The sequence below is a fragment of the Papio anubis genome, chromosome 11 (genome assembly GCF_008728515.1).
Source record: "Papio anubis isolate 15944 chromosome 11, Panubis1.0, whole genome shotgun sequence".
NCBI classification, from domain to species: Eukaryota; Metazoa; Chordata; class Mammalia; order Primates; family Cercopithecidae; genus Papio; species Papio anubis.
Window position 1 is genome coordinate 112,674,213 of NC_044986.1, and position 11,236 is coordinate 112,685,448.

Below are 11,236 nucleotides of genomic sequence, written 5' to 3' on the forward strand. Positions count from 1 at the left end.
TCCCTTGTCATTTTTCTAAACTTAAGCTCCTTTTGTTTCCTCATTAATTTGGTGGCCACGTCTTGTGTTTCCTCATTAATTTGGTGGCCGGAACTTGTGGGACGTCCTCTCCTTCATCATGGCAGATACTCCAGCATGGCCTGCTGAGGCCACCACCCACAGGCCTACAGGCTCGCCGTCCTTCGTTCCCGCTCCCGCGGCCCTAGCCGGAGCCAGACGGTGCATCCTCCTGAAATGCCATTTTTCTTTTGCCCCCTTTGTTCCTTTTTCCGTCACTGTTTCAGCTTTTAAGTCTCCCTATTTTTTTTTCCACCTTTTTCCACCTTTTTTTCAGTTTTGGTTTCTCTTTTTCTATTTCCTTGCCTCTAGAACTCAGCTTTCTACCCTGCAAAAGAGTGAAATTACCTGGGGATTTTAAATATACACATGCCTGCCAGGCCTGGTGGCTCACACCTGTAATTCTAGCACTTTCAGAGGCCGAGGTCTGGAGTCGGAGACCAGCTTGGCCAACGTGGTGAAACCCCATCTCTACTAAAAATACAAAAATTAGCAGGCAATGTTGGTGTGTGCCCCGTAATCCCAGCTACTCCAGAGGCTGAGGCAGGACTATTGCTTGAACCTGGGAGGCACAGGTTGCAGTGAGCCGAGATTGCCCCTCTGCAGTCCAGCCAGAGTGAGACTCTGTCTCAAAAAAAAAAAAAAAAAAAGAAAAATACACATGCCTAGCCCCAGCCTCCCAAAAACAGTGGGATGCATCTTGGGCGGGCCTGGGCCTCAGTATGTGGGAAGACTTCCTGGGAGATTCCATAGTAGGCCAGGGGCAAGGGACCACAGTGCTGGGACCACAAAGCCCTGGTCACATTGACCTGTACAGTGGCGAGGGGGCTTCAGGACTCCGCCAGGCCTCTCACCGCCTTTACAGAGGACCCTTCAGCCTCCCGTTTAAAAAAACAAACCGTTTTCTAGAAGTAAGCTCCAAAAGGGCAGGGTTTTTTTCCCCTGCTGGTTCAGGGTCTGGCCAGGATAGTGTCTGCCACGTAATTGGGCACTGAATGGAAATTGAATGAATTGATTAATGTTACCAGCCATTTCAATTTGTTTCCCTTCTTCAGAAATAACAAGTTTTTACCTTTTTTTTTTTATGATGGAGTTTCACTTTTGTCGCCCAGGAGGCTGGAGTGCAATGGCGCGATCTCAGCTCACTGCAGCCTCCGCCTCCCTGGTTCAAGCGATTATCTTGCCTCAGCCTCCAGAGGAGCTGGGATTACAAGAGTGCGCCATCATGCCCAGCTAATTTAGGGACAGAGTTTTACCATGTTGGCCAGGCTGGTCTCGAACTAACTCCTGACCTCAGGTGATCCACCCACCTCGGCCTCCCAAAGTGCTAGGATTACACATGTGAGCCACCGTGCCCAGCCACAAGATTTTTACATTTTGTAGAAGTAGACTACAGTTTTTCCTCATCCTCTTATTTCTACTTAGAAAAATAAAAACTTTTCTGGCCTCGCTACTGGAAAGAGCAACTAAGGTTCATTTTAATGTATTTTATACTGTTTGTCTTTTGGATATAATGACAGAGTCAGGACTGGAACCTAGATACTTTGGGGCATATACTGTATCATGAGTCAAATACAAAAAAGCATTCTCAGTAAAATGAGAATGTTGATGTAGAGAATCAGAAGTTCCCTTTTGTTTGTCAATATTTGTTTCAGTGTAGCATGGAAAGAGTAGCTACCACATGGCTTATTGAAGCCCCGAACACCTTACCCCTATACAGTGTTAAGTGGTTCACAAAGAGATCATTTTCACAGTTGAAAGTTGGGGCGTATTATGTGTGTGTGTTAGGAGTTTACTAGCAACTGCTTAATTACAGCACAGAACAGACCTCTTAGGCTGGGTGTCGTGGTTCATTCCTGTAGCTGCAGTGAGCTGTGATTGTACCACTGCACTCTAGCTTGGACCACAGAGTGAGACCCTGTCTCAAAAAAAAAAAAAAAAAGCTTCTACTTGCATATAGGTGGCAGCAAGTTGCTGATGGAAGTTGGGTCTCTGCAGAAGCAGTAGAGGCAGAGAAGCTGCTGTCATGTCAACACTAACAGTCATTCTTGTTTTCTTTTGCCAGGCGGCCTTCTGATCTGTTTACCACGTGAGCAAGCAGCTCGGTTCTGTGCAGAGATAAAGTCCCCCAAATATGGTGAAGGCCACCAAGCATGGATTATTGGGATTGTAGAGAAGGGCAACCGCACAGCCAGAATCATAGACAAACCCCGGATCATCGAGGTCGCACCACAAGTGGCCACTCAAAATGTGAATCCCACACCTGGGGCCACCTCTTAATCTAGACAGAAATAGCTGTTTGGTTTTGATTTTAAATAGATCTATTTCCCTTATCACTTCAATTAAAGACTATAAACAACAAAAATCTCATTGTGTCTACACATCGGGGTGACCTTAGGTCTGTTTGTAAGTGGATACAATTAATAAAATAAAATCCATTGCCTTTTTTTCCTGTTACATTAACTGAAGATGCACCTAATCTTGAGGCAGCTTCTGAGTTGAGAATTATATTGTTATCCAATACTGTTGATTCATTTTGAATCTTTAGACACTTATCTCTTGCCACATAGGCTCTTTTTAAAGGTGCTTTCACATAGCACAGACATTACCAGTAGTCATTTCAAATAGCAGTTGGTGTCTTCATTTTATGTATATTTATCATATAAGTCTGATTCTTTTTTTAAGCGTCTTGAATGGTTTTCTGGAGAGCCAGCATTGGTAAGTTGCACATGAGGGTATCCCAGTCATATCCCAGTCATAGGAGGGTTGCATGATTCCTTTGAGTGTTTGATTTGAAAAGCCTAGTCTTGTCTCTCAAGAGCATCTTGGACCCAGAACATTCTCCGGTAGTGCATTCATTTCAACACGGCAAGTGCTTCTTCACTGCATGGAAAACCCTTTGAAGACAAAAAAGAAATCTTATTTCTTTTTTTGTAGCCTTCCTGATATTTACAGTAATATCATTAACTGTTTTATCGATAGCAAAAAAAGAATACTTTTTGCAATGTAATTAGATGTTCTATAGTGCTACAAGGAATTGCCTTCCGAATGGAGGTTCATGTATAATACTCATTTACAATTCAATATATAATTACACAAATAATTTTTAAATATAATCAATAATAAAGACTGTTCTGTGGATGGTAGTGTTTAATACATTTTATATTTTGTATAGTGATTTCAGGCCTTTTGTTTTCTTAAAATCAGCAGCTGTTTAGCCTAATTCTTAGCATTATTTTGTCCTTTGCGCCAGTACTTTTTTGTGCACGTTTTTTGTGATCTGTGTTAAAAACCTGCATTGCCAACATTGCAGCTCGAACTTAAACTTGTTATTCAAATAAATATTTAATTTTTTAAATTGCTCTTGTATAATCAGATGCCCCTTTTAGTATTATTTTAGAAGCATTGGGAGGGTTTTGCCTAAAGTACAATTTATCGGGAAAAACTAGATTTTAGTTTTATAAAACTTTTAAGTCTTTCATGGGACCTATATTTTCTTGAATTAAATTTTGTAGTTCTAGAATAAATAGGCAATCTAAAAAGGTGTTATCTGTGTGTCGTAAAGTGGAGGCTTCCTTATATTTTAACCTACTGAGCAATGAGGAGGGATTCCTGTCATTAAGCACAAGGGCACTGGATCCTCAAGTGCCCACCTTCATGAGAGAAAAAGCAGCACATCCTGCATGTTTCTGGTGCTTCCTGCTCACAGGCATCAAAGCCGCACATGTAAACTGACTTTTTGCCAAAGGAAATGACCCCTGGGAAGATCAAGCTCTTGGAAGAGGCTTTAACTCGGACGCGACCTCCGGGAACCAGCGGGCAGGGCAGCCTTTATGCATATGTAACTGGACCTCCAGCCATAAGCATGGTGTGCAGTTTGGAAGAGCCTGCTACGGAACTGAAATTGATTGGACATTTTATAGGAATTGATATACAGATGTTGGTCCTCAAAAGCTGCAAACCAGTGGTCTGCAAAATAAAATGTGTTGGAAACCTCTGAGTAAGATCAACCTACTGTCGAGCTTTTTCTTTTTTTAATAACGACTAAATCTGAACTTCAGTGTAGCCTGTGCCCTTTGCCCTGAGAGCTGGTGTTTTCCTCAGTGGCAGGCCTATTGACAGGAGGGAGCTAAGTGGAGTATGTACTTATGGAAATAATCTTTGAAGATTGCTATGTATAAAGAGAAAATGTTGGGTATTTAGAGATCCGTGTAAGTCTTACGATCCCCAGAGGACGAATTTGTCTTTAAAGCAGTGTTGGCTGGGCATGGTGGCTCACACGTGTAATCTCAGCACTTTGGAAGGCCAAGGTGGGCAGATGACCAGAGGTCCAGAGAAGACCAGCCTGGCCAACATGGTGAAACCCTGTCTCTACTAAAAACACAAAAATTAGCTGGGTTTGGTGGCGCGCACCTGTATTCCCAGCTACTGGGGAGGCTGAGGCACAAGAACTGCTTGAACCTGGGAGACAGAGGTTACAGTGAGCAACCTGCAATCACCACTGCGCTCCAGCTTGGGTGACAAAGACTCAGTCTCAAAAACAAGCTCTTTGAAATTCAGTCTCAACAAACAAAAACCAGTATTGCATAGTGGCCCAGATCCACCTGTGTTAGAATCACCCGGGGTGTTAGAAGGTGACATTCTTGCCCCTGGTTTTTCAGACTCACAGAATCAGAATTTCTGGGGTGTGGGACTTTGGGAATGTCTTACATAAGGACCCTATGTGGCTATGGCCAAAAAATGTTTGGGAACCACTGATGTCAAAGGAATGTTGCAGAGGAAGGCAGGGAAAGTAAGAGGACCTGGTTTTGCAACTTTTGTGTTTTTATGAGGCGGAGTCTCACTCTCAGCCAGGCTGTAGTGCAGTGGCATGATCTCAGCTCACTGTAACCTCTGCCTCCCAAGTTCCAGTGATTCTCCGGCCTCAGCCTCCTGAGTAGCTGGGATTACAGGCGCCCACCACCAAACCTGGCTAATTTTTGTATTTTTAGTAGAGACAGGGTTTTGGCATGTTGGTCTCGAACTGAGTTCAAACGATCCGCCCGCCTCGGCCTCCCAAAGTGCTGGGGTTACAGGTGTGAGACAGCATGCCCAGCCTTTTGCAACATATCTTGCAGGAATTTTTTCCTCAACCATTCTCTTAACCATTCTGGCCAAATCTTGACCATTCTGTTTACTTCCCACATCTGAGCTATGGCGCAGCAAAGAAGCAGAAAAACCTGTATTTTGAAAGCTCCATGAAGACTCAAATGATTGTCATTGAATATTGGAGTTCTTGGCAAAATCTATGTAGAACATTTTAAAAGTCAGTGGACAGGCCAGACACGGTGGCTCCTGTCTATAATCCTAGCACTTTGCTGAGACAGGAGGATCACTTGAGCACAGGAGTTCGAGACCAGCCTAAGCAATATAGTGAGACCTCGTCTCTACAAAAAATAAAATTTAAAAAGTCGGTGGACAGTAAGTAGTCGATTTGACTTTCTGGTAGTCCTTTTATTTTATTTTATTTTATTTTATTTTATATTTTATTTTATTTATTTTATTTCGAGACGGAGTCTCACTCTGTCGCCCATGCCGGAGTGCAGTAGCGCAAACTCGGCTCACTACAATCTCCACCTCCTGGGTTCACGCCGTTCTCCTGCCTCAGCCTCCTGAGTAGCTGAGACTACAGGCACCTGCCACCACGCCCGGCTAATTTTTTATTTTTTAGTAGAGTTTCACTAACACGGGTTTCACTGTGTTAGCCAGGATGGTCTGGATCTCCTGACCTCGGGATCTGCCTGCCTCGGCCTCCCAAAGTGCTGGGATTACAGGCGTCAGCCACCACGCCCGGCCCCTCTGGTAGCACTTTAAAACTTCGCACTGAAGTGTATTTATCTTGGTATACTGATTTGTTTTCTGTAAATCCTATAGTATAGTTGCATCCAAAAATACAATCTGTTAGAATGCATAGAATTAGTGAATACAACCTGAGGCAACTGGATCATGGTGGAGTCAGTCATTCAGGCACTAGGAATAATCTGTGAAGGAATATTGAAGCTGCTTATTTGCACAGGCTGTGTTGAGGTATTTATTGTGTTTCAGTCCAAGAAAAATTGCAATATTGTATAAGCAATATGTACTTTTGGCTCAGTCTTTAAAAATAGTAGATTATAGTCTTCCAAGTTCTGCATGCTTTATAATGAATAAATGTGTTTTAAATTGTTCTGTTTATAGATGAATGAGCCAGTCATTTTCAGTCTGAATTTAGCATTCCCTTTAAAAGAGTTATATCTGAGTTCTCAATCTTAGTTTTAATTGTATAGAGGCCAGAATAGCTATACTGTGCTGCACTTTATTTTTAGGTAACAGAGCAAGCGGAGACATCAATGCTTCAGATACCTGTCGTGTCTGCGTGTGTGTTTTTGTGTATATTTGTGTGTGTGTATATATCCTTGAGTTGCTCACTTCCACACCCAGCCCACCCTTTTCCTCTAGCTTAGGTAGTGGTTGCATAGACATCATAATTTACTTTGAACAGTAATTTATAAATTTTTCTCATTAAGAATCCACATATGAATCATAGTCATGAAATATGCCAAGGGGCACAATGAAAATCACCAATGTCCTGTTAAAAGTGAGGCATGGGAATATCCTCTTATCTATGCTTAAATCTCTGTCTTGAATGAGGACGGGAGTGGATGGATTACACAAGGTCTTCATTCAGTAAGCAGTAGGTGAGACAGGGTGCTCCTATAGGCATCTAGACAGGTTCTGGAATTGCCTGGAATCCAAGCCTGCTGCCAATGCCAAATGCTTTGGTTTGTCTGTGAATTCGGGGTAAGGATGATGCTGTAGGGTTCCCTATGTTTCACAGTCCTTAAATATGACGTCCAGCCCTGAACACACAGTTGATGCTTTCCGTGGTTTTTGTCCTAAGTCCCTGCTGCTTCAGAGGGCTGCTGGCGCTTCAGGGAGAACTGCAATGAAGCTTCCATCAGCCTCCAGAAAGAACAGAAAGCCGGGCGCCGTGGCCTGCCTGTAATCCCAGCACTTTGGGGAGGCCCAGGACGGGCTGGATCAGGCCAGGAGATTTGAGACTATCCTGGCTAACACGTGAAACCCCTCTGCCTCTACTAAAAATACTGTAAAACTAGCCAGGCGAGGTGGGCGGGCGCTTTGTAGTCCCCAGCTACCTGAGGCTGAGGCAGGAGAATGGGCGGGGACTCCGGGAGGATGGAGCTTGCAGTGAGCTGAGATCCGGGCCACTGACGCACTCCAGCCTCCGGGCCATAGAGCCAGGACCCTGGCCCCCAAAAAAAAAAAAAAAGAAAGAAAGAAAGAAATGAAAAGGGCTGGCTGTGGCTCATGTGCCTGTAATCCCCAGCACTTCTTAGGAGGCCGAGAGGTCGTGAGTCTGAGACTAGCCCCACATGGAGAAATCCCTGTCCCTAATGAAAAAAGGGCAAAATTAGCCGGGCATGTACATTGAATTGTAATCCCAGCTACCTGGGAGCCTGAGGTGCAGGAGAATCTGTTTGAACCTGGGAGGCGGATGCCCAGGAGCTGGAGATTGTGCTACTGCACTCCAGGCCCCAGTCAAGATGTAAACCCATCCCAAAAAAAAAAAAAAATGAAACGTAAACAGAAAAACTCCACCTACCTATTAAGGATCTGACTGCAAGAAAGTACCAAAGTGTTTCTACTTCATTATATTTTAGAATGATATAGGTCCCTAGAAATGCAAGGGCCTGGCCAGGCAGCAGTGGTTTGCCTGTAATCCCAACACTTGGGAGGCCGAGGGCAGATCACGGGATCAGGAGTTCGAGACTAACTTGACCAACATGGTGAAAAACCCTGTCTTACTCAAAAATACAAAAAATTATCCGGCACCTGCAATCCCAGCCACCGAGGGCTGGGTGAATGGCGCGGAATCCAGGAGGCGGAGCTTGCGTGAGCCAAGATCGCGCTTACTGCACTCCAGCCTGCAATAGAGCAAGATTTCTGGGTTCCAAAAAAAAAAAAAAAGAAAATTATACTGGGTCTTATAAAATGTTAACTTTGACCATTACCCGGTATCCAGTCCTATACGTTGCTTCATTTTTAGGCGAGTCTCTACTTGGTTACCTAGGCTGGAGTGCAGTGGTGCGATCTCGGCTCACTACAACATCCGCCTCCCAGGTTCAAGTGATTCTCCTGCCTCAGCCTCCTGAGTAGCTGGGATTACAGGCACCTCCCATCATGCCAGGCTAATTTTTGTATTTTTAGTAGAAACAGGGTTTCACCATGTTGGCCAGGCTGATCTCGAACTCCTGACCTCAAGTGATGGGGGTCACTCAGCTTCCCAAAGTGCCGGGATTACAGGCATGAGCCACCGCACCTGGCTGGCATATCTGTTTCTTACTACATCCAGGAAATGTTTCCCCATTTTCAGGACTCATGATTGCAGTGGGCTCACCCAGATAATACATGGTAATCCCCCTATCAAAGTCCTCAACGTTAATCACATTTGGAAAATCCCTTTTGCCAGATAAGATAACAGCCACAGATTCCAGAGCTTAGGGCATGAACATCTTTGGGGAGGACCATTATTCTTCCCACCACAAGGCCATGTACCCACGGGGTAGCTGCTTCACCAGGGGAGAGATTTTTGCAGCCAAGAAACAAATCTGTTGCCTCAAACATGGTATTTTTAAAACCAGTGAACAAGAATTGCTTACACAGCCACACCAAGCCGGGGCCAGCAGGGTGGAAGGTCAGCTCACCACTAGCTACCAAGCTTTGTGCACAAAGCAAATATGGGCCACTAGACAGGCTGTGGCAGAATCGACTTTTCTTTTTTTTTTGAGTCCGAGTCTCGCTCTTGTCACCCACGCTGGAGTGCAGTGGCACGATCTTGGCTCACTGCAACCTCTGCCTCCCGGGTTCAAGCGATTCTCGTGTCTCAGCCTCTGGAGTAACTGGGATTACAGGCATGCGCCACCACACCTGGCTAATTTTGTAGTTTTAGTAGAGACAGGGTTTCTCCATGTTAGTCAGGCTGGTCTCGACCTCCCAACCTCAGGTGATCTGCCCACCTTGGCCTCCCAAAGTGTTGGGATTACAGGCGTGAGTCACCGTGCCCAGCTGGAATTGACTTTTCTATAGTGCAAGGATAACGTAGCAGTTTTTGACTAATGTTTTAGAGAACATCCTATCCCAAATACTTGCATTGTACAACAGCAGAGAAATTCTGTACATGATTCATCTTCTAAGTGTTTTCCTCTACAGGAGTGGTCCCCAGCCTTTTTGGCACAAGGGACTAGTTTTGTGGAAGGCAATTTTTCCACGGACTGGGGCACGGTGCCCGGGGAAAGTTTCAGTATGATTCAAGCACATTACATTTATTTTGTACTTTATTTCTACTATGATTACATTGTAATATGGAATGGAACAACTACAACCCACCATAATGTAGAATCAGTGGGAGCCCTGAGCTTGTTTTCCTGCCACTAGACGGTCCCATCTGGCAGCAATGGGAGACAGTGATGGATCATCAGGCATTAGATTCTCATAAGGAGCAGACAACCTAGATCCCTCACATGCGCAGTTCACAACAGGGCTCTTGCTCCTATGAGAATCTAATGCTGCTGCTGATCTGACAGGAGGCAGAGCTCAGGGGGGAATGCTTGCTCACCCCATCCTGTGTGGCCCAGTTCCTCACAGGGCACAGACTGGTAAGGGTCTCCGGCCTGGGAGTTGGGGACCCCTGCTCTGTAGTATTTCTCTCTGAGTCACTGGCTTCCAGAGTCTCATTATTTTACCCTTTCACTGGAGTCCCAGTTTTAAGTGGGTTGGGCACTGCCTTGCTGTAGTCTCTTGAATTCTGTCCGGACCTTCTGTGACTGCCTTCCATTGACACCCTCAGAGGATGCAGAACTAAGGTGGCAGCATCACAAAATGGACTTGAGGATCTCTCAATCGTTGCTGAAGAATCACTGAGAAGTAAACTTTCATTTGGTTGAGGCATTAACATTTCAGGGTTTACTTATTACTACAGCATAGCTTAACCTACCCTAAGATAGAAATCAACAGGCAATTCACAAATTTGCAAATGACCAGTGTAGAGCTCAAAACTTGTTCAATCTCACTAGATAGGCAAATTTAAACAATATGAAGTCATTTTATTTTTTGCCTACCCTAATTGGCAAGGATTTTAAAAGGGTAAGGCAGCCAGGCGCAGTGGCTCATGCCTGTAATCCCAGCACTTTGGGAGGCCGAGGCAGGTGGATCGTAAGGTCAGGAGATCGAGACCATCCTGGCTAACGAGGTGAAACCCCATCTCTACTAAAAAATACAAAAAAAATTAGCCAGGCGTGGTGGTGGGTGCCTGTAGTCCCAGCTATTTGGGAGGCTGAGGCAGGAGAATGGTGTGAACCCAGGAGGTGGAGGTTGCAGTGAGCCGAGTTCACGCCACTGCACTCTAGCCTGAGCGACAGAGCAAGACTCCGTCTCAAAAAAAATAAATAAAAATAAATAAATAAATAAATAAATAAATAAATAAATAAACGTAAGGCAGCCAGGTGCAGTGGCTCACGCCTGTAATCCTAGCACTTTGGGAGGCCGAGGCTGGTGGATCACTTGAGGTTGGGAGTTCGAGACCAGCCTGACCAACATGGAGCAACCCTGTCTCTACTAAAAATACAAAATTAGCCAGGCATGGTGGCATATGCTTGTAATCCCAGCTACTTAGGAGGCTGAGGCAGAAGAATCGTTTGGATCCGGGAGGCGGAGGTTGCAGTGAGCTGATATTGCACCATTGCACTCCAGCCTGGGCAACAAGAGCAAAACTTGGTCTCGAAAAAATAAAAAAAATAAAAAGGGTAAGGCCTCAGGTTTTATTATCAACGCTCATTGATAACAGCATTTTGAGACTTGTTTGGCAATATTAAAATGTTTGATAGCCTTTGACTAGCAACTCTATGTCAAATAATTTATCCTAAGGAAATACCCATGGGTCTACCCAACAATGAAAATCAGCATATTCATCAAATTATTTACAACTGTAAGCAAAAAAGAAAGGAAAAGAAAACATAAACTTACATATAGTAATAGGGCGTTGGTTCAATGAGTACAGGAAAATCTACAGTCTAAAATGCTATGAAGTTATCAAACAATCAGGTCTTAGGCGGGGCGCAGTGACTCACGCCTGTAATCCTAG

The 11,236-nt window shown here is 44.6% G+C and overlaps 1 protein-coding gene across 2 annotated transcripts in view; it reads left to right on the top strand.

Moving 5' to 3' along the window:
* Nucleotides 1–4,067, top strand: part of SEPHS1 (selenophosphate synthetase 1) — a 30,327-nt gene extending 26,260 nt beyond the window's left edge. The window contains exon 9 of one of the 2 annotated variants that reach the window (XM_021943053.2): nt 2,123–2,505. In XM_021943053.2, coding sequence (XP_021798745.2) covers nt 2,123–2,337 — 215 coding nt within the window. In that variant the 3' untranslated portion in view covers nt 2,338–2,505. Of the gene's footprint in view, nt 1–2,122 lie in introns of both variants that reach the window. The other variant, XM_021943051.2, reaches the window with a different exon arrangement.
* Nucleotides 4,068–11,236: the final 7,169 nt, after the last annotated feature.